Genomic DNA, 27,803 nt, shown 5'->3' on the forward strand with positions numbered 1-27,803 from the left:
AGAAACTTATGCAGAATATGTGCCATGGACCCACTTATATGCCCTTGGCATGTACAATGCCTTCTTGCCACACTGACTTGCTTTAAGTATTAAAAAAAAACTTACTGGAGAATTATTAGGCTGTAACCTGACTGCCCTCATGTGCTCCTACAGGGCTTAAGATGTGTCATTTATAATGATAAATCTTTCTTCTGTAAGGTGTTCTATTCTAGAGAGTGTTCTGGCCTAAGTAGGTATGAGAATGCCAAACGCAAACGAGTTTCTGTTTACTTTAGTGTACAAAAATTCTCTTCTATCTCGACCAAAATAATATGACCTAGTCAAGGGCTGAATGATACATACTTAAAATTTTATGCTTTTTTTGAGTAGAATGGTAATATTATTTTATTTATTCCTTTGCATTTATATGGCTTTTTTCAAATCCAGGTTCCCATCCCTGAGATTGATCAAGCTTTCATTTATTTACTAATTATTTTCATACTGTTTTTCCTTGTCTAGCACGTACTGAAAAAGCTTCTGGCTATAACAGAGCTGCTTCAGCAAAAACAAAACCAGTATACAAAAACTAATGATGTCAGGTAGCAGCCTTCGCCGCAGTGTTCTGCATGGATTCAGCATGCCCAACATGGTAATTCACATCAGTATAACGTCTCCTTTGCTCTTGCCAAAAAATAGCACACCTTTCCACATTCCAGTGATGTGTGAACTATGCAAACAAAACTCGAGATTCTCCTGGTGAGTAACTGCGCCAGCAGCTTTGTAAGCTATCTGTGCAGGATATTTGCACTTTTTCCACATATGGAATCTTTACCAACCTCTGAGCCTTGGTGTACAGATCACCTTTCACACAATGCTATGACTGTATCTTGAACTTGGAAAATATATTTTCAATACATTCAATTGCCAAAGTTTTGCTGTCTCTTGGAAACAGAACTATGAAAAAAAGCATTCTCTGTTGACAATTGAGTATAACTGGATTGCAGACTGCTCTTACTGTTACTTCTTCCTGAATTAGGAATATGACCGTTTGACTGTTCAATGACTTTATTTGTATTTACAGTTTCCAGAGTTTACCATTACAATAGGAACAATCTTTGCTGTATACTTTTTTTAAATAACTGCTATTTCTCTTTGCTGGAACTGTTGAAAGAAAATACAGAGAATGGATCTATTGCTCATCAGCTTTATTTTTTAAACATGCCACTTATTTTGTTCGAATTGTCAAAGACTGTATTTAGATCTCATAATGCTTTTTTGTTAAATGTTTACAACAGTAAATAGTTTGAATTCAATAAATATTATTGGTCACTGTGTACTGATCAACGCATGTTACCCATTCAACTGTTTTATAGATAACCGATTTCTTTTATATATGATATATGTTTAAAAACCCTAGAATGCTTTCATTGAAAGTATTCATTAATTCCAAGTTGATTTTTTAAATTATGCAAACAATTTCATCAGCCACTGAACAGCTATCCATCTTTGCCCTTCTGACTACTTGTTGTATCTGCTGGATATTTAGTTTGACTGTATAGTCTTATTTGCTTCTGTATGTGTATTTTTGTGACGTATTCACAAGGGTTAAGTTAAAATAAAACCAAGGGATATCATAAATATCTGATTACTTCTGTCTAAATACAGCTAAACATTTAATTTCATTATTTTCTTCCTCCTTTTAGGGGCAGTTCAAATTTAGTACCAGAGCAAGGCCCAGGGAGATGAAGGATTCCATTATATATTTGTTTGTTTGTTAACGATTCTTTCCCTCCCATAACTGTGCAGGGTAGGGAAGGCATACAAGGCGAACCAGACAGGGTTGTACTGGGAAAAGCATTTCCCCACTAAAAAAAAAATCTTCTAAAGGCCTAGGTTCTAAGAACAACACTTTGTTTCTTCCTGTATTTTAAGCATTAAAGTGTTTGTTAAAACTATACTATGCAGAAATTTTGTGAACCCTCAGTAAGCTGCAAGTATTAAATGCTGTTATTTATATAGAGGTAGCTAGCCCTGAAGTAGCTGCGATCACAGTTGAACAGTGATAGCAAAACACAAACACACCAGGTGCTTTTTCTTGAGGTCAACCCAATTCCATATTTTCCCCTCTGCTTTTCAGTTAGACAATAGTATGCCATTTGGTCTCCTTCCAGGTTAGACTAAAAGGGATATGGACATCTCCGAAAACATTTCAACAATATGCAAAAAGGTCTAGATTCTAGTGCTCAGCAATTTGTTCTCTCCCACTACTCACATCTCAGTTTTAACCATACTGACCTGCCATTTCTCAATCTGAACTGCTTCTCCTGCCTTTTACTTCTAAAAAAACCCCACAAACCTAAAGACACTCTGTTAAGCTGGAATAGGAAACTTGTCATTTACCTTTGTAGGCCTTGGAGTAACTTAGCTGGTCAATGATGAAATGAAACCTCTAAACATTTTTTTTTAAAGGGGCTGGGTAGGAAAATTTTCAGAGATTGCTCTGATGCCCAACTTTAGTGACCTAAAAAAGAAACAAGATAAATTCGGACCACTGCTTCACCGGGACTGCAGTGAAGGACTGTCAATTTCGGCTTCTTCCCCTCCACGTTTATAAAATCACACTTCGTGAATTTTATTCCTCAGTGAGAAGGAAATTAAAACAACGCAAACCTAAAATATAAAGCATTATTAAAGGATATACATAGAGTAAATACTACCTTCAAATACTGAAATGTAATTAAATGGTACCTACACTTTATGGAAAAGTACATCCTGGGATGCACTGAGGAAAGGTGAGGAGAGGTTTGCATCTGTAAAACTTAATCGATTTAGGGCAGTTGAGTTTCCCAGAATTCCTTCAACCCCATTTTCCAGAAACAATCTGACTGACAGACCTTCATAATTTGGTTCCAACTCTAGGAACTGAATAAGATCACAGTTAAATAACTGAATAAATGCTATAGTAGCCAACATTCCTTAGCACTTTTAAAACTGACTAGTAACTAAGTTTTATTTTTTGTGGTGCCTTTTCAGAAAAAGATAAGTTTGCTTAATGACATCTTGTATAAACAATATAGGCAAATAAATTACAGCTTTAATTTGGCTACCACAGAAAGACTGATTTGATATTAGTCATGGTGGGGCAAGATTACCCAAACCAGGTGCTATTCTGGCTCCTTTGAAGATGTTTTATTTCACATAAAGCTACCCTGAAAGGAAAAACTTTTAAATAACATAAATAGAAAAGTTTAATATATTTTGATGCTTTCACATTACTTCATTTTTAAAGTTAAATGCCAGATATGCTTCATCCTTCTGTTGAGTAGTTAGCATTGACAAATCAATTTCAGATGGTTAGAGGGAATCTACCAGGTCATCGTCAGTCCATTCTTCCTAAGAAGGAAAGAAAATGTTATAAGGATAACATTATACTGAAGCATAACCAGTACTGTTTACCTTCTTGCCTCCCTTTAGGAAAATGTTCTCCTTTCGCTATGCTGATTATAAAAGGTAAATAAACCAGGAAAATGTGTAGCAGTTTAACCTTATAATAATATGGCATGGTCTCACCAGACTAGTCCAGTGACAGGAACAAACGTTACAGTTGTGAACTTCTGCCTCTGATTATTCATTTTTATCTGACTTGCCAGGTACAATTTTTTTTTTTAAACAAGGTAGGAGAAGAATCCTTGAAGATCAAAAAATATATCCCTACTGCCTTCTATGACCTTAGGAGGGATTCTTCATCAAGTAATTATTATACTGCTTCAGAAAAGGCCAAGACAGAAGTGAGAAAAATTCCTCTAATAATGGACAATGTACATAAAGGATGCAAAAAAAGAAATGAAAGCTTTCCAATACCCAACACCTCTGTCTATAATGCTTGCACTCTGGAACAGTAAAATCCTAACATTATGGTTGTACCAGAATATACAGCAATGATAACTTAAAATTTACCTTTGGAGAACATACCTCCTCATGTTTGGATTTCTTTGAGACATAATCATCATCTTCATAACCTTTCCTCTTTTTCCTGTAATTAAGCAACCATCAACAAGCAATCTTATATTGGCAACAGAATCTATAAGCTAGCAAGGCTATGAGATACATCTGTTGGAGAACAAAGCCTGGATAAAGGGAAAGAGGTGAAAAATTATGGACAGGAAGACAATATCTTTCAAATTCCTCTGAATTCAATGCAATTCTAATTAAAATCCTAAAAAATTTTTCATGGAGCTTATCAAGTCAAACTCTGACCTGGGAAAGATGCTGCAAAAATAGCAAAAGAATCTGAAAAAGAACAAAGCATGGGGAGCTCGCCCCACTTAACATCAAAACACACACTATATATGTAAACTAAGTAATTAAAAGTGTGGTAGTCATCCCTTGGTATGAGGGGCATTGGTTCCAGGACCCCCCATAGATACCAAAATCCTTGGATGCTCAAGTCCTTTATATAAAATGGCAGCAGGACAGTTGGTGCTCTGCATCTGCACATGCAGAGGGCTGACTATCAGCAAAGAGTTACAAGTACCAATGATCAGAGCAGACAGGCAAAAAACAGCAAAGTATATATAGGGATTTAATCTGTAGTAAATGAGTATTTAAAATAACTAGAAAAAATCATGAAATATTTTTAAATGGCTGGCACAACAGTTAACTTATTTGAACAAAAATTAATATTACGAGATTTCTACCTCAAACCAGGCACAAACAATTGTAAATTGCTTTTACAGCTGAACAAAAGGCAAAATAAAATATTGATTAATTTAGGGTAAGAAAGGTGTTCAGATGTAAGAGTGTGAAGCAAAAGACAAGGTGCCTAAATAATAAAGTGAAAGAAACAACAGAAGAAAATACCTGTATGATATATATAGAAAGATGGGTAAATAAAAAGAACTACAAGAAAATAACACCAGAAAGTTCCGCACAGGTTATAATTATGCAATACAGAAGAAACACAAATGATTGTTAAACACAGAAATATCAATGCTTCAAAGTGTTAGGGGAAATGCAAATTAAAATACCAACATGATACTATTTTTTCACCCAGATTGGCAAAAGTTAAAGATTGATACTATTAAATGTTATACAATTTATATGAAAACAATGAAAAGAAAACTTATTTCATATACACATACACAGAGAAAAGCTTGGCAAAGGTAAAACACCAACTATATGTTACCTCTCAGTTGAAACTGGAATTTAGGTTTTGGTCAAAGAGAACTTTGGTTTACCTGTATTAACTGGCTTGAATAATGACAATATATTATTGTGTGTTGAAAAAGATAAAAGAATTTTAAAGACCAAGGAAAGATATTTTACCCTGAAGTAGTACTTATAAGTGTGGTCCATGGACCAATGCTGCTGCTCCATGAACCATTTCCAGTGTGCAATGAGATAAGTACAGAAATTAAGTGTATGTTTAGAAACTTTTATAGCAATTTGATAGATGAATTTATGACTGTTGATTCTAATAAAATTTAAGCTTATTTTTTGTCTTTTTATTTTGTTTTTCTAAGTAATTGGTTGTTATATTTTACAGAAGTATAGGTCTGTAATGGGTTAAAAAGAAACCCAACAGTCCTGTACAGACAGTTTGAGAAGCACCCCTCAAGTACTCATAGATATGCAAGATTTGCTTGACACAGTGCAAAGCAAATGGTCACCTGGAGTAAGATGTAAATTCTGGCAATTAGGAATTTTGGATTATGGTCCATTACCTAGGTGGAAGGGTAGGATTAATAGTTCAATGGTCTAATTCAGAGGTTGACAAAATTTTCTTTGAAAAGGTCAGAGAGTAAATATTTTAGGCCTCGTAGGCCATGCAGTTTCTGTGACAACTACCCAACTCTTCTGCTATAGTGTGAAAACAGCAGTAGACAATAATGCAAACTACTGGGTGTACCTCTGTTCCAATAAAACTACTACTATAAACAGGTAGTGGCCCAGATTGGCCCATGGGCCATAGTTTGCCAACGCCTGGTCTAAGCTCATTTCAAAATCAATGTGAAAAGATTATAAATCAGTGCTTTAATACTTTCATTCATTAAGGTCAACATTTTTCTTTACCTCTCTGCCACCACTCCTTCCTTCCTCCTAGTTACCACTGAAACCCAGGAATGAAATTTACCAATTTAAAGTTCTATGCTAAGCCATGTTTTACAGTTACAGCTACAAATATAATATAGTCCCGTATGTTGCACACCTGATAAGTCCTTGGATATTCTACTACTACAACTTTATAGTTAAAGAATTTGAGTCATGTGTACCTGATTTGAAGACCTTGGAATGCTGTTCTGGCTTCTCATATATTATGCAATAGGATACAGTCCCCGATTAGAGATCAAAAACATCTCAAATGCATCTTACTGTTCAGATGCCAGAGCTAACCCCCAGTAAATTTTACAGAATGAATTCCACAGAATAGAAAATAATAGTTTTACCATTCCTATACCTGCCCATATCCTCAATTGTTTTAAATGTCTAAAAGGGTTAAGTAGATCCTTCAAACTGCAAAGCATAAAGAATCTGAAAATGGTGATTTCCACTTTCAGCCTACAAATCAATAAGACACATTAACAGTGTTCCTTATGGCTGCAAGAAGAGATCGAACAGCCAGCACATTTTCCTATTGGTTCTGTCTTCAATATAAAGTTACCACTGAGAGAAAATATGCCAAGTTTCCCCACCCTAGCTAACAAAAATAAGTGTGGAACAGTATACTTGTTCTTCAGAGGAGATACCAGACCTACAGAGAACCGAAAGATTAGAAGGGCAAGAAGAGGTGCAGGAATTCCCTAGGAAAACTCTGCCCACGGGACCCCACAAGGAGTAACAGAACGGGACAGGGCCCACAAGCCAAAGAACACATTAGTCATAGCAGGAGCAGAATGTACTATGAAAGCCATATTCGTAATTTATTATCTCGTGTTTAATCCTGTTAGAAATCTCCAGTCAATAAAAAAAATCTGATTTAATGGGTAAGTCAGTTTTCCCCACATGAGCAAACATTTACCAATTAAGTAATTTAAAGACTAGCTAGAGACAGTAACAATTATATCTATTCTTGAATTAACAGTCTCACATCTACTTACGTAATTACGTTAAGTGCAAGCTCAGCAGAGTGACATCTCTCCAACTTCTGTTTCAGAACAGCAACTTCTTCAGGTCTGGGTGGTTCATATTTTTTTACCAAGTTCCTCATGCCTATGTGGAGATAAAAAAAGGCTTTATACCAGATAATAAAAAGCCTTGTTCTCATAAAGGAGTTGAATGATGTTTTCTCATCTAGTTTTGGGAACAAAAAACACTCTTGAAATGTGATTATTCCTACCAGGATTAATACTGTTCCACATTAAAATCCACTGAACACCATACTTCTAGTTCAAGTTATTATAGCTGTCTGCTGCTTAGCCCACATCATGTACAGCCTAAAGATAAGCATGCTCTACTAGTCAGTATTTTTTTTAAAATCCTACCATGGTCGCTTTTTGCTTTGTTTTAATAAGGCTTTTTAAAAATCCCTACGTGATTTAGTAAACATGCTTTGTTCCCTGCCACCAACCAGATTCATAAGATTCTATCCTACAGATGGCAGGCCAAGAGTGTACTACTTATTTACAAAGAAAACCATTATTACATAACATGTAATGAAGGGAAAACGCTTAGTAAAAACATGTCAAGATTTATTAGGGAAATGATGAGAGATCCAGGGCTTACTATTAGCCATCCACGTGCTCCAAATGAGTTACTTATTTCATAATGCAAATAAAGCAGTGTTTGCAACTGAATTAATACTAGTGAATTAACACCCTTAGGACAATATCTTTGTGTGAAAAATGATGAATAAGATACCTTAATATCGCTAAAGCTCTGAGTGTTTTATCAAGAGCTATTCTTATTTTGTACTAAAACAAATGGAATAAAATAAAGGTACTGAGACAAAATCAGTAATAAAACTGTCAGCTATAAAATGAGCACAGTGAGTTACCTTTAAGACCTCTTCTACTTACTAAATTCCCTGATCCAAATGTCTATGGCCAAACTGCAATAAGCTTTGGAAGTGAACCCTCTAGTGGTATAACTGAAAACCTACCTTATGATTCGTAAATCACAAATCCATTTTTCTCAAAGAGGGAAGGCATCAAAGATCATTTCAAGCAAAGAAATAAGACTTCCACACCCTGAAGCATGTTGACTTTTGAAACATAAAACATGTAAGAAGTACTCCCTGTCATCCAAGATCAAGATATTCAATCTCGTATTTTATTGGTTTATTCAGTATTTAAACCACAAATTTTATTAACAAGGACAATTGGCACAAAAGGTTTGGAAACAAACAAACACACTGTTTTTAACCCTAACGAGTAGTCTAGCAGCCATGAGCATGCAGCGTGACATGAGCAAGTATGAAAATGGAAAGGACTGGCTAACCTAGCCAACCAGTTTAGTGGAGGTTCTGACTCAACAAGTACCTACTGTACAGCTAAGGAAACTATATTCAATATCTTGTAATAACCTATAATGGAAAGGAATCTGAGTCACTCTGCTGTACACCTGAAACTAACACAACACTGTAAACCAACTATATTTTTAAAAAGTGAAAGAAGAAAAAAAAAACGCTTAAGACAGTGTTTCTCAGCATTGACACTAGTTTGGGCTGGATAATTCTTTGTTGTGAGGAGCTGTGTTAGTTTCCTGAGGCTGCTATTAAAAATTACCACAAACTTAGTAAGGCTTATTAAAACAACAGAATGGATTCTCCCACAGTTCTGAAGCCCAAGAGCCTGAAATCAGTTTCATTGGGCCAAATTCAAAATACTGGCAGAACTAGCAAATGACACATTAACTAGTTAAAGCTAATTTACCTACAAAACGGAAGTTTCAAATTTAATTAGGCTTTAATTCCCTGAGATCTTTTTCAGTGCTCATCATATTTGGGTATACTTTAAAAGGACCCTGTTTTGAATCTCAATCCTTTCTGAATCTGATTATATTTTCACTTTCCTAAAAAGTTCTGTGTAAAAACTACTTTCTTTCATGTACCTTCTATTTGTTCTTCACCAATGTATCCTTCATGCATCCATGATACAATAATTCAATATAAGTAAATCTAAACAATAATCTGTTACCTCAAGTTAAATACCAGGGTGTTATTTACTTAGAAAGTAGCTTTGTGATAGAAGAGTATTTTATAAAGTGTTCTGTTTTACTTACTTTTCATTATATCTAGTAACTGTGACAAGCAAGTTCTGTTCTCTTTTAGCATCAGACTTTCTGATAAATAACTGGAAAAGAAAGGAAAAAAATTTAAATCTATTGAACACATATAGCATCTTGAGAAAATATGACATCATAAATTATTTTCCTCCATGTTCATTTCATCATCAAGATCAGTTTTTAAATAAATTTACTTTAAAACTGTTAAATGACAATACTTTGAACTCTACTAAACTATAATCTGTATCTCTTACAGTCTTAAGGATTTACTACAATTTATACTAGATTCAAAACATTTAATGTTCAAGTTAATTTAATTTCCATGATATATTCAGAGAGAAAATGATATGAAACTAACAGGAGCAATACTCAATACTTTTAACGTTAAGTGTTTAATATTTAGACCTATGAGTCTAATCTCACTCATTTTACAGGTGAGGAATCTGAGTCACAGGGACAGAGAAGTTATGAATAAAGTCAGGTAGCAGCAGAGCTAAAACCTGGCACTAGTAAGGATTCTCTCTCCCCTTAATATCAAGTCCATGTTAACTATAATTGCTCTTCTTGGGACAAACAGGTATTCAAACCAATAAGAACATCACCCCACGCTTTACAAATCTCTTACATCTTTTTTGCATCAAGTCCAGATCAAAGGTGTTAATACTATTCCATAAATGTACATAAAGCCCAACTATCTGTTTTCTTGGAACTAATGACAGTATAAAAATGTAATTTCTATTTTTAAATTTTTAGTTACTCTGAGGTTTTATATACTTGAACTTGATCTATAACTGATAAAAGCCCAAGTGAACAGATTCTCAAGGCAACGTAATCTTTCAAACATGAATGTAAAAAAAGCTATTAATTTTTCTCTTGGGTGAAATAAAATTCCAAAAATTAGAAAGACGATTCTTTAAGAAATTTTGTTGCTGTATGTCTTTTAAAATATCAAAATCATTTAAACTACATTACAAAGTTTTGATAACTACCTTTGCTGTTACATCTTCATCGTCTATTGTGGGAGTTTCATTTTAGATATGGAAATCAATAACTCCCCTAGGGCTTCCCTGGTGGCACAGTGGTTGAGAGTCCGCCTGCTGATGCAGGGGACACTGGTTTGTGCCCCGGTCCGGGAAGATCCCACATGCCGCGGAGCAGCTGGGCCCGTGAGCTGTGGCCACTGAGCCTGCGCGTCCGGAGCCTGTGCTCCGCAACGGGAGAGGCCACAACAGTGAGAGGCCCGTGTACCGCAAAAAAAAAAATAAAATAAAAATACCTCCCCTAACAACTAATACATTTCTTGTTATCAGTAATTCAAAATAACAATTAGTTTTTTTCCCTTCACTTTTCTCCCTAAAACTCCTCACACTTTTGACATCTTTTTTTTTCACGACCTAAGAAGTCAAACTAGGAGATGCAAAATAAAGCTCTAAATCCAATGAAAAAGAAGAAACCTCTAATCAACAAGGTAACATTCTATGACTAATAATCTTAAAGCCTCATTCAGAATATAACAACAGCACAAGGACTCCCCCCTTTTGAAATCAGTAATAAATATAAAGGCAGTTTCCATGTATCTCAAAATTTGCAAAGGATTTCAGAAGCTAAAAATGATTTGAAAGCATTTCCTCAAGGGAAAAAAATGCCCAAATGTCTATAGTCCCTGGGAATGCAACAAAAGTGTATTCAATTTGCCATGAGCCCAAGGTACCACAATTTCACTTTCACCTGCCTATCTGAAATTATAACTAACTAAACTTCTAAGATGAAATACACTCTAATTTGGACCTTAGGATCCTTCATCCCTCTCTACTGACATAAGAAAAATCTCACCACTGAAAAATTAGCATATACCTGCATAAGATACAATGCTTAAACAGATTAAGCAAACAACTGGTTGTTTGAATTGTGAAAAAGAGGCTTTTTCCCTTACACTATGGAAGCTCCATAACCCGCAAACTCCATAGGTATCAATTTGTATGGCCACCCTTCCCACAAGGATAGCTTGTTCATTCTTACATTTCCACAGTATAGTACAGTGCATGGTACATAGAACGCAATGTAAAAAAAACCTCCATAAAGGTTTGCTTAGTAAACGAAGGTAGAGATCACTTTGGGATTAAATGTATATGCTTATATACAGTTGGTGAGCTGTGTTTATACAGAAGAGTCATACCATAAACAAAATACAAACCCACAATCCTTTATCTTGGATTTGTTTTGAAATTCAGAATTATTCATGTCTTAGAAACTTAACATGGTGCATATACCATGAAATGTGAAATACTTCAGTGATATTCTGGGGCAGTATCATGTAACCAGTAACATTAATATTTCTGCAAAGAAACCTAAAACTATTCCCATTCAGTTGAATAAAGACTAAATCACATCTGTTCATGTTTCCTGCCACTGTATCAATGGATTATGAAATTACAGACGAGGGATTACAAACATGCAGAAAAGTTTAAATTTAGAAAGTTTTATCATCTTTCCTCCTCAGCTATTTCTACGAATGAATCAAGCAGAGCTTTGAAGGTATAAAGAAATTAAATCGCTAGAAAGAAATTAAATGTAAAGATTTTTAAACGCTAACTTACTGCTAGCCTGTGCTTGAGTTAGTTATAAATGAATAAAATAGATATGTAATTAATCTTCACACAAGATATTATCGTAAGAATCAAGTGAATTTAATTCATGTAAAGTGCTTATCACAGAGCCTGGTTCTCAGTGCGCACTTATGTATCAGCTATTAGTATCTGTAGTTCACTAAAATTCATTTGGACATTCCCTAAAGTATTATTCATTCAACAAATCTTTACTGAATTCCATGTGCCATACATGCTCCACAGCAGGAGATTAATGATAAAACAAGGCAGACGTATTTGTTGCACTCATGCTGCTTACCAGTTCATAAAACTTCTAAATTTGCCATATATTGATAGCTGTTATCAGTCTTTTGAGGATCACCTGATTTAATTCTACTTCAGTCATAAATGGATCCTCTTAGCTCAAAAATATTTTACTGAATTTTTAAATATTTCCTTAAAAGGTGATTCCATTTCTTCCCTCAGTTGCCCTCAACAACCCTCAACCACAGGAGATATGAAGGACTAATGTTACAAAGTGAACCTTACTTAAAAACTTGGTACTCCAGGAAGGAATAAACTGAGGGACTGAGTCTAATCTAAGTTAAAACACAAAATAATACCTTTCCATAGTAATTCCTGCTCTGGATGCACTAGATAAAATGGCAGTCAGAGCAATCTGGGAAGGTGTGTATAAAAGGTGAGCATCCGTCAGTGCAACTCTATTAAGAAAGTCATCAGCTGTTTTCCTCAAAATCTCTGGATTCTCCAACATGGGATAGCGAGTCTAGAAAGAAAGTTTGCAAATGTTATCACTTCTGAGGGTCTCATGGAGTAATAACAGTACAAAACTATTCCTATAAACCAGGAAGTGCTTAACACAGGATACTTTTAGTTAACTCCTGTAAGATCACATTTAGAAACCAAAGCACCACCTCATTTTGATTTGAAATTCCTTCTACTAAAAGTTTACTTTTGGGAAATGAATCTTTGTTTGATTACAGAACTATTTTTAGTATATGCCCAAGAAGTATGGATAATCCCCTATTTTCTAACCATTCTTACCCTTGAAAATGAACCCTAAATCCTAAACCCTCAGATATATTTCAGATATCTACATTCAAGTCCCAAAGCAGTAAGAAATCTTTTCTACACTCTGAAACAAAATAGCCAGAGTCAACTGTACAATCACACACAGGTCCTGTCATCCCCAAATGCCTGACCTCTGATATGACAAATCCAACATTCTACTCTGACCACAGCATTCCCTTTCCCAGTACGTACATTTGCTCAGTTACTTCACAGCTGTTCTTTGACTTCCTCCTCAGGACCTCTGGTTCCTTATCCCTATACTTGCTTCTACTCACCAGTGTCCACTGGTTCTCATTTCCCTCTTCTATTCCCTGCCCCAGTATGCTGCCAACATATTTCCAGCAAAACTTCAATAGTGGTCGAATTCAACCAACCTTCTGCTTTGCAACTATACCCAGATTTCTGGGTGCTGCTAGAGAAAACAATACAACCAACAGGTCTGGTAATATTACTATAAATTCAAGTTCACTGACCTCAACAAGGCTCTCAACACTGCCTAGCTAAAATATTCCACAGAAAATATATTCTCCCATTTTTCAGTGATTATGTTAAACACTTTCTACCTGACTCAGTATCTTTGATAATTCTCAGAAACTCCACCGCTCTCAGAAAATGATCTCTGTTGATAACAAAGACACTGTATTTCCTGCTATGGCCAAATCCCCAAACATAACGTTATCCTCACCCATGCTTTCCTCTTTCCCTCCGTTAAGAGAAATAGCCAGTTTTTCTACCTTGCTTCAAAATCCCATGCCAGGCCCTTCTACCACACTCCAAAGGAAAACTTGAGCTACACATGTTCCATTAAGCTTTCTCTACTAGTGTTCTAAAGTTTCTCATGCAAAACAAAACATGACAAAAAACTGTTCCTTTCTTCTACTTCTAGCAGTTCCCCCATCTTCTCAATCATCCCATCTTCTTTTCCCACTTCAAAGACAAGCTGTTTAATCCAAGTTATATACACACTTGTTTTCTCACCTTCTATTCCCCAACCAGCTCCAATCTGTTTTTTTCCTTTACACTCCAAGAAGACTAATTTCACCAAGATCACAAGTCACCTTTCTGGCACTAAATCTAGCAAATGTCAACTTTTACTTTGCCTGAATTCTGTGCAGGATTGGAGAGCTTCCCCTGATCATATTCTAAAAGTATTCTACTTCCCTTCACTTCTCCAAAAGTCCTACCTCTTTGGATATTCTTCAGTCTTCTTACTAGCTTCTTACTTTTCTCTAGCTACCCTTTAAATGGTCCTTATGGCCAATCCACTTTAAATCTTCCTGAGGCAGCAGTGATGCCCAAATCTATGCCTCCAGCCTAGCCATCTTCTCTGGCCTCCAGACACAAATATGTACCAACCTGAATGTCTTGCAAGCAATGGAAATTCATCATGTCCCAAACCAGATTCATCAAATCCCTACCCCACCACCATCAATAAATCTCTCCTGTGCCACTGTTTCCTGTATAAGTGTACCACCATCCACCAATACACTCAGGCCAGAAACCTGGGGGTTCTTCCACTGTCCTCGCTCTCTGTATGCAATCATTCCTCAAGCTCTACTTATTCTAAAGCCCAAGAAGCTCTCTCTGTACCCACTACCACTTCATGAGTCAAACCAACCACTGTCTTTCTGCTTGAACTACTGTAACAGCATCCCAACTGGTATCCCTTCATCCATTCGAATCCATTCTGCACGTTATGCCTGACACATACAGGTGTGCAATAAACATCTGACGCAGGCTGATGCATGAATTTGCCAACATGTTTTTTATAGCTGCAAACCTAATCACGTCACTCATCAGACTTGACCCTCTCACTGGCATCCCATTGCTCTATTCAAAATCTGTAATGTTACCTCCACAGTCTACACTCTGCCTTCCACTCAGGCAGCACTCCGTGGCAGTCCTCCCCATTTACCTCTAAGTTCTGTTTAGGTTCTTTAGTACACCATGGTTTGTTAAGTCTGGACCTTTGACCAGAAAAGTCTCTCTGAATGGGATGCTCTTCCACCACCCAATCCCTACTCTTGCTCTGAATTTTACTTCAAATTACACTTTCTCAGAACTGTCTCCCCTTCTTCTCAATCTGCTATCCCCTTCTAAAGTACCCTGTATTTCCCCTTCTGTTAACACTTAGCACACTGAATATATGATTGTCTTTCCCATTAGACTGTAAGGCCTATAAAGGGGAGGCTGTTCCTGTCTTGTTCTCGACTACATCCTCAAGCACCCAAATTTGGCCACTCAAGATGAATGAACCAGTTTTTGACTTCTGTTCACTTAACTCACACTATCTAAAGTCCTTCTTCAGGGCCAAAACAAAACAAGCTGCTTTTGTCAATGTTCTGACAAAACATTTATTTACTGTTATTTTTGATGCCCACATATTGACTTCAGTTCACAACGCCCTAAAAATAGAAGTCACTTAGCAATCTTGTAGTTTAAAATTAAGAATTTTGTAAAATTTCTAAAAATAGAAGTCAGTTAGCAATCTTGTAGTTTAAAATTAAGAATTTTGTATGTATGAAGATCCAAGACAGTATACTGGAGTTAGAAGAGTTACCTGAAGTCTTTAAAAGCATTACAGTTGTCCTCATTATGGTCCCTGGACCAGTATTTGCAGATCTACTAGATCAGAAGCTCAAGAACTACAGTCTGACACTCTCAGTTAATAAGCCCTCCATGTGATTCTGATGTACACTGAAGTTTGAGAACTATTGCCCTAGAAGTCCAGGCCAAACACATTTTAGCAAGCCTAACTGTGTAACAATTAGGATCATTACTAGTTATAATAAAATTTTGATTATTTTGGTTAAAGAACAATAGCAAAGGAGTTTACTCCACCAGTTTACTTTAGTCAGCAAGATTACCTTTAAATCAATGAGAAAGCCCTCAAAGGGTCTATAAGGATTGTGGACAATAAGGTGGAAATTAAGTTGCTGTATAAGTAGTAGTTCATATTCCAAAATCTGTTCGAGTGCCTTCTCTTGTCCAAGAGGACTCTCCCGCAGATTTCCAACAAACTGTGGACTAGACACATTGAATTCATCCACTTTGCAAGCCAAAAATGCACAAGTGAGCCTAGAGGAAAAAATAAGGGGAAGGATATGTATATACTTTGAAAAATACCAAAATATTTCTAAAATATGTTCTAAAATTGCCTAATATTCACCAATGACTATACTAGACATCTAAGGAAATTGATTTAAAAAAAGAGAGTTTCCTGTTTAATCTTTTTATCCATACGGAGACTATAAAAATTAGGTTGAACTGTATAACAGTGCCACAGCATTCAATCATTAGTAACTTAATGCCAGTTTTATATAGTTCAGCCCAAGTATCTGGAAAAACAAAATAACTTAAGAATAAGGGTACTCAGCATCATGAAATATAGATGGAAGAGAAAAAAAAATAGTACACACATATGTACATATGGGCCTGAGAAGAAAGGTGTTAAAGAAACATTATGGAAAGCCATCAGTGGAAGTCTCCAAGGACATTTAAATAGGGGATTATTACCTCAGGAACAAACCTATGAAACTCTCATGGCTACTACATAAATTTCAGAGTGAGAAATTAGTAGTGATAAGATTACCACAAAAACCAAGACTGGAAGTAACAAGGGCCTGACCTAGACTGGTAGAAACGGAAATGAAAAAGAGAAAATATACAGGGACAGCACGATTGACAGCAAGTTCTTTGATGAGTCTCATACTAACTTCATCCTTATTTTTAATGATAAGCACAGTGCTTAGCAGAGGGCAGAAACAAAACAGACCTTTGTTCAAGTGAAATGACTATGGAACTATAGGACTTGTAAACTGACGGGATGTACAGGAAGAGGAGTTACTGTAAATGATTCTCAGAGCAAATGGGCGAAGACAGGTTCAGCTAACAGAAAGGGATATTATGGAAGCCAGTTTAAGAAAAACAGAATTTGAATTTGGACAAGTGCCAAAACTGATGCCATCAGTATTACAGGGAAGGAAGAATTATACAGGTATATTAATGAGTATCAGGAGGGATCTTAAGTTCAGAATAGAATGCAAGTCTAAATTACCCTTTATTAGGAAGTCATTTTTTCACACACACATGCTCAAAGAGTATAAAAGTTTTCTTAAATGAAAATCAATAAATTATACTTATACTCACATTATTATCCGGGGGTGATATTCCATTACTGAGTTATTAAGATAAAAGCGCTTGAAATACATACAAGCTGTACCCTAAGATTAAAAATACATTTATTATCAGAACCTATTCACACGTACAAGTTAAATTTTGTATTTTAAAAAAAACTTATTTATGCCAAGGTTTCTTTGAAAAAGTCACCTTAAAAAAACCCCAAAACTTACTTCTTAAGTCAAAATAAATTGTGATAAATTACAACAGAAAAACCACAGCCAAGCCTTTGTTGTCCTTCCCCACCTATCCTGGCTTATCCTTCCTATGGTCACTGGCTTAATTTTAAAAATGTGTGGGGGGGGTTTACACAATTATATATATTTGTATAATTTATACAAATGATCACAGCTTAAGCAGTCCATTTAGTAAAATACTGGCAGAATAACATGGTCAGGGCAATGAGCCTTCTCTCTAAATCCACTCTGGTTCTGTGATCTAACCTGCTGCCACACCAAACAGGAGAAGCAGCACCTACCATTTACTGACTGCACCCCATGTGCCATACTCTGTGCCAAGTATAAAACTATCATTTATTTTAATTCTTATAACAGCTTGGTGAGGTACTGCTATCTCTATAGAAAAAGAAACTGAATATCAATGAGGTTAGCTGACTTGTTCAAGGTCACAAATCTAATAAGGGACAAGGCTGTTTTCAACCAAGGTCTGCCTGTACTTTTTAAAAAACTATTTCATTTGGTTAGAACCAATGAAATAAATATTTATCTACTTTAGAATAGAAAAAAATACATTTCTTTTTAAATATTTTAAAAGTTTAGTTTTGTCATTTTATGTGAAACAAAAACCAAAACTAACAGTTATAAATAAGCAAGTTATATAAAGACAAATTCCACAAAGAAGTTCATTCAAGGATTCAGTTTCTTCATCTGAAAAGATCACTTAAACCTACCACCTTGTGTTACAGTTTTCTTATCAGAAAAGACTAAGATCAAATCTGGAAATAGAAAGCAAGCACATCTAAAATTTTTCATGAATCAGATCTCTTAGATAAAGGTCCAGTAAAAAACAGAAAACACTATGAATACTTTTGGACTTGGTATTTTCAATATACTTCAGTTTTTTCAACTATAAAAATGGAGAATATTTTCTAGGAGCTTATTCTTTTCTGGGCCATAAATTATTCACTTGGTATAACTTTAAAATGTATGATCTACTTTCACTTAAGACAAAACTTTCATATTTGATATTCACAACAAACCTGTGAGATAAGAGAAAAATATTTTATACACCTTTCCCCCTTTTTAATCTTTCAGCTTTTAAATTTCAGTTTAATTTTCTATCAACAAAAATACACAAATCCACGCAAAGGAACAAAATAATACCCCAGTTGGACAACTAAGTGAAGTGGAGACAGGTAATCTACCTGAAAAAAAAGAGTAACGCGGTAAAGATGATCCAAGATCGGGAAAAAAATGGAGGCACACAAGACACAAGAAATGTTTAACAGAGAGCCAGAAAATGTAAAGAACAAACAAACAGATGAACAATACCTTAACTCAAATGAAAAATAGATTAGAAGGAATCGATAGCAAAATAAATAAGGCAGAAAAGTGGGTAAGTGAGCTGGAAGACAGAATGGTGGAAATCACTGACACAGAACAGATTAAAGAAAAAAGAATGAAAAGAAATGAGGACAGTTTAAGAGACCTCTGGGACAACATTTAAGTCCACCAACATTCGCATTATAGGGGTTCCAGAAGGAGAAACAGAGAAAGGGCCTGAGAAAATATTTGAAGAGATTATAGCTGAAAACTTCCCTAAAATGGGAAAGGAAACAGTCACCCAAGTCCAGGAAGCACAGAGGATAAACCCAAGGAGGAACACAATGAGACACATACTAATCAAACTGACAAAAATTAAAGACAGAGAAAATATTAAAAGCAACAAGGGGGAAAAAGCAACAAATAACATACAAGGGAATCCCCATAAGGTCATCATCTGATTTTTCAGCAGAGATTCTACAGGACAGAAAGGAGTGCCACGATACATTTAAAGTGATGAAAGGGAAAAACATACAACCAAAAATACTCTACCCAGCAAGCCTCTCGTTCAGATTCGACAGAGGAATCAAAAGCTTTACAGGCAAGAAAAAGCTACAAGAATTCAGCACCACCAAACCAGCTTTCCAAAAAATGCCAAAAGAATGCCTTTTCTATCAGAAAAGAAAAGGCCACAACTAGAAACAAGAAAATTACAAATGGGACAGCTCACCGGTAAAAGCAAACATAAAGGTAGGGAATCATCCACACATAAATCAAAAGTAGCAATTGTGAGGAGAATACAAATGAAGGATATTGGAAATGCATTTGAAATTAAGAGACCAGGAACTTAATCTTTATGTGTGTGTGTGTGTGTGTGTGTGTGTGTGTGTGTAGACTAGTATACCAAATCCTCATGGTAACCACAAACCAAAAATCTACAATAGAAAAAGCAATCCAAACACAACACTAAAGATAGTCATAAAATCACAAGAGAGGAGAACAAAAGAGGAAGGGAAGAAAAAAGACCTATAAAAACAATCCCAGGGACTTCCCTGGTGGTGCAGTGGTTAGGAATCTGCCTGCCAACGCAGGGGACACGGGTTCAATCCCTGGTCCAGGAAGATCCCACATGCCACAGAGGAACTAAGCCCGTGCACCACAACTACTGAGCCTGCGCTCTAGAGCCTGCAAACCACAACTACTGAGCCCGTGTGCCACAACTACTGAAGCCCGTGTGCCTACAGCCCGTGCTCCGCAACAAGAGAAGCCACCACAATGAGAAGCCCATGCACCGCAACAAGAGTAGCTCTCGCTTGCTGCAACTAGAGAAAGCTGGCACATAGCAACGAAGACCCAATGCAGCCAAAAATAAATAATTTTAAAAAATATTCAAACTCCATCTAAGAGTACACAGCTTAAAAAAAATCCCAAAACAATAACAAAATGGCAATAAGAACATACATATTAGTAATTACCTTAAATGTAAATGGATTAAACGCTCCAACCAAAAGACACACACTGGCTGAATGGACACAAAAACAAGACCCATATATATGCTGTCTACAAGAGACCCACTTCAGACATAGGGATACATACAGACTGAAAGTGAGGGGACAGGAAAAGATACTCCATGCAAATGGAGATCAAAAGAAAGCTGGAGTAGCAAGACTCAGACAAAACAGACTTTAAAATAAAGACTGTTGCAAGATTCAAAAAAGGCCACTACACAATGATAAAGGGATCAATCCAAGAAAAAGATATGACAATTGTAAATATATATGCACCCAGCAGAGGAGCACCTCAATAGATAAGGCAAATGCTAACAGCCAGAAAAGGAGAAATCGTGGGGGATTTTAACACCCCACCTATACCAATGGACAGATCATCCAAACAAAATCGATAAGGAAACACAGGCCTTAAATGACACATTAGACCAGATAGACTTAATTGATATTTCTAGAGCATTCCACCTGAAAGCAGAATACACATTCTTCTCAAGTGCACACAGAACATTCTCCAGGATAGATCACATGATGGGACATAAAGCAAGTCTAGATAAATTTAAGAAAACTGAAATCATGTCAAGCATCTTTTCCAACCACAATGTTGTGAGATTAGAAATCAACCACAAGAAAAAAACTGTAAAAAACACAAACACCTGGAGGCTAAACAATATGCTACTAAACAACCAATGGATCACTGAAGAAATCAAAGAGGAAATCAAATTCCTAGAGACAAATGAAAACGAAAGCATGACGATCCAAAACCTATGGGACACAGGAAAAACAGTTCTAGGAGGGAAGTTTATAGCAATACAATCTTACCTCAGGAAATAAGAAAAATCTCAAACAACCTAGCCTTACACCTAAAGCAACTAGAGAAAGAACAAACAAAACCCAAAGTTATCAGAAGGAAAGATATCATAAAGATCAGAACAGAAATAAAGGAAATAGAGATGAAGAAAACAAAAGAAAAGATCAATGAAACTAAAAACTGGTTCTTTGAAAAGATAAACAAAACTGATAAACCTTTAGCCAGACTCATCAAGAAAAAAAGGGAAAGGGCTCAAATCAATAAAATTAGAAATGAAAAAGGAGAAGTTAGAATGGACACCACAGAAATACAAAGGATCATAAGAAACGACTACAAGCAACTATATGCCAATAAAATGGACAACCCAGAAGAAATGGACAAATTCTTTGCACAGTAAAATCAAGCAAAACTGAACCAGGAAGAAATGGAAAATATGAATAGACCAATCACAAGCACTGAAATTAAAACTGTGGTTAAAATACTCCCAACAAACAAAAGTCCAGGACAGGATGGCTTCACGGGCAAATTCTATCAAACACTTAGAGAAGAGTTAACACCTATCCTTCAGAAAGTATTTCAAAAAACTGCAGAGGAAGAAACACTCCCAAACTCATTCTATGAGGCCACCATCACCCTGATACCACAAGTAGACAAAGATACCACAAAAGAAAATTACAGGCCAGTATCACTGATGAACATAGACTCAAAAACCCTCAACAAAATACTAGCAAACTGAATCCAACAATATATTAAAAAGATCATACACCATCATCAAGTGGGATTTATCTTAGGATGCAAGGATTTTTCCATATCTGCAAATTAATTAGTGTGATACACCATATTAACAAATTGAAGAATAAAAACTATATGATCATCTCAATAGATGCAGAAAAAGCTTGAGAAAATCCAACACCCATTCATGATAAATACTCTCCAGAAAGTGGGCATAAAGGGAACATACTTCAACATAGTTAAGGCCATAAATGACAAACGTACAGCTAACATCATAGAGGATGTTAAAAAGTAAATGCTGAAAGCATTTCTTCTATGATCAGGAACAAGACAAGGATGTCCACCCTCGACACTGTTACTGAACATAGTTTTGGAAGTCTTAGCCACGGCAATCAGAGAAGAAAAAGAAACAAAAGGAATTCAAATTGGAAAAGTAGTAAAACTGTCACTGTTTGCAGATGACATGATACTATACTTAGGAAATCCTAAAGATGCTACCAGAAAACTACTAGAGCTCATCAATTAAACTGGTAAAGTTGCAGGATACAAAATTAATATACAGAAATCTCTTGCATTTCTATACACTAACAATGAAAGATCAGAAAGAGATATTAAGAAAACAATCCCATTTACCATCACACGAAAAAGAATAAAACACCTATGAAGAAACCTACCTAAGGAGGCAAAAGACCTGAACTCTGAAAACTATAAGACACTGATGAAAGAAATTGCAGATGACACAAACAGATGGAAAGATACACCATGTTCCTAGATTGGAAGAATCAGTATTGTCAAAATGACTGCACAGTTAAGTCCCCTACATCTGAATGAGTTCCAGTCAGAGTGCGTTCGTAAGTCCAATTTGTTCGTAAGTCCAATTAAGTTAGCCTAGGTACCCAACTAACACGATTGGGAAACTATATAAGTACTATACTGTAATAGATTTATAATACTTTTCACACAAATAATACATAAAAAACAAACAAAAAATAAAACATTTTTAATCTTACAGTACAGTGCCTTGAAAAGTACAGTAGTACCAGTTACATCTCCACTGCTTTTTCGCTTGCTTCTGGACATCCTGGGTTTGAAATAAAGATACTGTACCACTGTACTCTATACAGTACTGTAAAGTACACAAAAGCACAACCACTTGTAGAGGATGCACACATATGACAATGTATGCCAGACATGTGAACTAACTTAATGTGATTGGACATGTAAACGCATGTTTGCATCTTTGAAAGTTTGCAACTTGAAGGTTCATATGTAGCGGACTTACTGTACTACCCAGAGTAATCTACAGATTCAATGCAATCCCTATCAAATTACCAATGGCAGTTTTTGCAGATCTAGAACCAAAAATCTTAAAATTTGTATTGAAACACAGAAGACCCCAAATAGCCAAAGCAATCTTAAGAAAAATGGAGCTGAAGGAATCATGCTCCCTGACTTCAGACTATACTATAAAGCTACAGTAATCAAAACAGCATGGTACTGGCACACTAACAGACACATAGATCAATGGAACAGCATAGAAAGCCCAGAAATAAACCCACACACCTATGGTCACTTAATCTACGACAAAGGAGGAAAGACTATACAATGGAGAAAAGACAGTCTCTTCAATAGTGGTCCTGGGAAAACTGGACAGCTACATGTACAAGAATGAAATTAGAACACTAACACCATACACAAAAATAAACTCAAAATGGATTAAAGACCTAAATGTGAGACCAGACACTATAAAACTCTTAGAGGAAAGCAGGCAAAACAGTCTTTGACGTAAATCATGGCAATTTCTTTTTTGACCCACCTCCCAGAGTAATGAAAATCAAAACAAAATAAACAAATAGGACCTAATTAAACTTGAAAAGCTTTTTGCACAGCAAAGGAAACATAAACGAGAAGACAACCATCAGAATGGGAGAAAATATTTGCAAACGAAGCAACCAACAAGGGATTAATCTCTGAAATATACAAACAGCTTGTGCAGCTCAATATCCAAAAAACTGACAACCCAATCAAAAAATGGGCAGAAGATCTAAATAGACATTTCTCCAAAGAACACATACAGATGGCCAAAAAGCACATGAAAAGATCCTTGACATTGCTAATTATTAGAGAAATGCAAATCAAAACTACAACGAGGTATCACCTCACACAGCTCAGAATGGCCATCATCAAAAAATCCACAAACAATAAATGCTGGAGAAGGTGTGGAGAGGAGGGAACCCTCCTACACTGTTGGTGGCAATGTAAATTAGTACAGCCACTGTGGAGAACAGCATGCAGTTTCCTTAAAAAACTAAAAATGGGGGCTTCCCTGGTGGCGCAGTGGTTGAGAATCTGCCTGCTAATGCTGGGGACACGGGTTTGAGCCCTGGTCTGGGAGGATCCCACGTGAATGATCCAGCAATCCCACTCCTGGGTATACACCTGGACAAAACTATAATTCAAAAAGACACATGTACCCCTATGTTCACAGCAGCACTATTCACGATAGCCAAGACATGGAAACAACCTAAATGTCCACTGAAAGATGAATGGATAAAGATGTGGTACATATATACCATGGAATTCTACTCAGCCACAAAAAAGAACAAAACAATGCCATTTGCAGCAACATGGATGGACTTAGAGATTATCGTACTAAGTGAAGTAGGTCAGAGAAAGACAAATATCATATGATATCACTTATATGTGGAATCTAAAAAAATGATGCAAATGAACTTATTTACAAAACAGAAATAGACTTACAGACTTAGAAAACTAACTTATGGTTACCTAAGGGGAAAGGTGGGGGGTGAGGGATAAATTAAGAGGTTAGCATTACTATATATAAAATAATCAACAAGGACCTACTGTATAACACAGGGAACTCTACTCAGTACTCTGTAACAACCTATATGGGAAAAGAATGTTAAAAAGGATATATGTATATGTGTAACTAAATCACTTTGCTGTACACCTGAAACTAATACAACACTGCAAATCAAATATACTGCAATTAAAACAAAAAAACACACACAATAGGAACAATTACAGGGACAGCATACACAAATCCATATAGCCAAGAAGTTCTAACTACCTGTTTCTCCTCACCATTACTGCACCACAGTACACATACACACACACACACACAAATAGGGTCCTCAGAACCACACATCTGAAACAACCACATGAGAACCTAGAGGGAAAGTAATTTGATTTTTTCTTTCTATATAAAATGAGTATGTCATGACCTATCTAGCCGACCTCAAAATTCTTTAGATATGGAATGATTCTTGAAACACTGTAAGATACAACACAGGAGTTCATAATTTAATGCCTTTATTGAAAAATATGTGACAAAACTTAAATACATAAATTATATATTTATATAAATACATAACTCAGGTGCATTTTTAAGTGGATAGCAAATTGATTTAAATATTTATAAGAAGACAGATTTTGTAAGTTAGCTAAAGGACATTATACTTCATCACTATAACTTACCACAACAGACCTTGGCATTGCTGGCTTAAACACCGAACAGAATTCCAATAATCTTTTCTCATAATACTTGCAGAGCGTCATTTCTTCAGGAGGCTCAAGAAAGACTGGGTCATTTGGAAGAACCTTTGGGTCGAAGTTACAACAAAAATTTAATTAGATAATCTTAATATTTTTTTCTCTTTCTAGATTAAGTTTATATCTCCAATCAAAGGGAAATATACCACACCTCATTTTCTCTTTATAGAATTGCTAATATTACACAAAATAGCTTTTAAGAAAACATTTAATAAACTAAAACTATACTGTAATTGCATAATTTCTCGGAATGTCGGCTGAATATTTGCTTCACTAATGTATAAGCAATCGTGAGGAGTGTGTGCATACGTTCACAGATTTGATGTCACTATTTATAAATCAAAAAGAAGATACACATTGTCAATGGTTGGACAATATCCCTTTCTCAGTCAGTTATTAAGTCACACAGGTTGAGGTAAAAATCAACAAGTGCCTCAAGGATAATTTTGACCCTTAACACATTAACTCTTCTCCATCTTTATAAAATCTCTACAGAATACACTACACGGTTGAAAATACTATAATTTTACAACAAATATCTATTTGGTGCTGTTATTGGTTTAATTACGACAACCAAAAAAGGTATGTTGAGTCCTAACCCCCAGTACTCAGAATGGGAGGAAATAAGGTCTCTGCAGATGTAATTAGTTAAGATGAGGTTCTACTGAAGTAGAATGGGCTCCTAATCCAACAAGACTGGTAGCTTTATAAGAAGAACATGTGAAGAGACAGAAACACAGGGAGAACACTATGTAAAGATGGAGCTAGAGACCGGAGTTAGTTGCCACAAGCAAAGGAACACCTGGAGTTACCAGAAGCTGGAAGAGGAAAAGAAGCTGCACAGAGCACCACTTGGCCAACACCTTGATCTCAGACTTCTAGCCTCCAGAACTGTGAAACAATAAATTTCTGTTGTTTTAAGCCACCCAGTTTGTCGTAATTTTTTTATGGAGTTATTTTTCCTAGTTTCCTAGTAAATTAACACAGGTGCTAATTTTATAGAGACAGCATGGCACTGTGGTTTACAGAAGGAATGCTGAAACTAGATTCCATGGTTTCAAATCTTGGCTCTGCCACTTACTAGCAATATAGCCTGAAAGTTATTCAACTTCTCTGTAGTTTCCTAAGATGTAATGCAAGGATAATAATAGTATCTACCTCATGGGGTAGTTATGAGGATTATATGAGCTAACACTTGCTAAATACTTAGAATTTAGCACAATATGCAGTATTTTGTGCAGCACAAAAATAAAGTGATATGAAACAGACGAGACTTCCAGGTAAAAGCAAAGCAGGAAGGACGTGGCTGACAGACCATATAGTCCAAACCATCTGTGGTCAATTGGTTTGTGCTAACCGTCTCTCATGCCCCTGCCTCCACCCTGCCCCCATCCAGTCGATCCATTCCTTCCCAGAAAGCTCTTTCTAGGACAGACTCTGATAAGGTTTATTTCCCATTTAAAATTTTTCAAAGGTTTCCCTATTCCTCCATCACAAAGTTCAAACTATTTATCTCCGCTTACAAGTTCCCTGCTTACCTTCTCCAACCTTTCATACACAAATACTCAGGTTCCGCCACACACAATCATGAGCATTCCGGGGACCAACCCTGAAACTTCTGGCCTCCTACTTTGCACCTGTGGCTCTGTCCACCGGGAAAGTCCTCTCCCCATCATCTCCACAACAGGCACTAAGAAAAGCCTCCCCCCACTACATTAGCATGCTACAAAGTCTTCTTCGCCATGTTACTGGTTATTTGTCTGCCACTCGATTACGGGGATGGATGGCCTTGTCCGCCTCCGTACCCACTGCACCTAGCAAGGTGCTCACTGTTTATTAAACAGATAAACGCACGCCGCGCAGAGGAGGTGGGAGGGAGGTGCGCGGGAAGTCCCGGGGGAGAGGGACGGGCAAGAGTTTATAGAGCTCGAGGGAGAAGGGCGGCAGCCAGAGCCCTCACCTTCCCGTTCGCCACAGCTTTGCATTTGAATTTGCGGTTGGCGTCGGCCCGCAATCGCGCCAGCTGCTCCTCACTAGCAAAAGTCCAGTGCCGCTTCTGGCTACTGTTGTGGTACATGGTGAAGTCGGAGGCAAGGCCCAGAGAGTCTGCAGAGAAGACCGCCAACGGCACAAAACCGGAACGTAAAGCAGCTAAATCACCACCAGGATCCCGCGAAAGCCCAAGGATTCAGGCCGGTCGGCGCGGGCGCGACGTCAACGTCACGTGGTAATTCCGTCCGCAATCGCGTTTCCGGAGCGGATTAAGAGAAAGTCTCGCGGGGTCTCTGACCAAGGCCCGCGAATCAAATGGGCGTAGCCAACCGACACGCTCCTCCTTTTTTGTGAGCCTCGGCCCTAGCTCCGCCCCTTTCCGACAAGATTTAAAGGAGACACGACAGACAGGGATGTCCAAAAGGGAAGTACATTAAGAGCATGTGGAGGCTAACCTAAACAATCCACAAGGGATAATCAGAAGTTAGGAAAGCACTCTGGAGGAGGTCAACTTTTAAATAGGATGTTCAGAGGAGGCCCCAGTGAGAAGGTGACATGTGAGCAAAGACTTGAAATAGTTGAGGGAGTAGGCTACGTAATCATGTGGGGATGATCTTGGGGCAGATGAAACAGC

The 27,803-nt window shown here is 36.7% G+C and overlaps 2 protein-coding genes across 4 annotated transcripts in view; one reads left to right on the forward strand and one right to left on the reverse strand.

Annotated features, from left to right (window-relative positions):
- Positions 1–1,617, forward strand: part of RASA1 (RAS p21 protein activator 1) — a 104,789-nt gene extending 103,172 nt beyond the window's left edge. Inside the window, exon 25 of the mRNA XM_024734329.1 lies at positions 499–1,617. Within this exon, the coding sequence (XP_024590097.1) occupies positions 499–582 (84 nt within the window). The 3' untranslated portion in view covers positions 583–1,617. The remainder of the gene's footprint in view (positions 1–498) is intronic.
- On the reverse strand, positions 1,170–27,390 carry CCNH (cyclin H). 3 transcript variants are annotated; one of them, XM_024734332.1, is made up of 9 exons: positions 27,138–27,390; positions 25,103–25,225; positions 17,028–17,101; positions 15,746–15,956; positions 12,410–12,573; positions 9,199–9,269; positions 7,077–7,188; positions 3,952–4,012; positions 1,170–3,372 (listed from the first exon to the last, which is right to left on the reverse strand). In XM_024734332.1, exons 1-9 carry the CDS (start codon positions 27,252–27,254, stop codon positions 3,334–3,336), a joined length of 972 nt encoding a protein of 323 aa, XP_024590100.1. In that variant the 5' UTR covers positions 27,255–27,390; the 3' UTR covers positions 1,170–3,333. The 3 variants fall into 3 exon arrangements, with proteins under 3 accessions (XP_024590100.1, XP_024590099.1, XP_024590098.1); XM_024734331.1 differs by having other exon boundaries at positions 3,937–4,012; XM_024734330.1 differs by having other exon boundaries at positions 1,170–4,012.
- Between the last annotated feature and the right edge of the window lie 413 nt (positions 27,391–27,803).

Source organism: Neophocaena asiaeorientalis, unplaced genomic scaffold, assembly GCF_003031525.2.
Source record: "Neophocaena asiaeorientalis asiaeorientalis breed wild unplaced genomic scaffold, Neophocaena_asiaeorientalis_V1.1 scaffold184, whole genome shotgun sequence".
Classification (NCBI taxonomy): domain Eukaryota; kingdom Metazoa; phylum Chordata; class Mammalia; order Artiodactyla; family Phocoenidae; genus Neophocaena; species Neophocaena asiaeorientalis.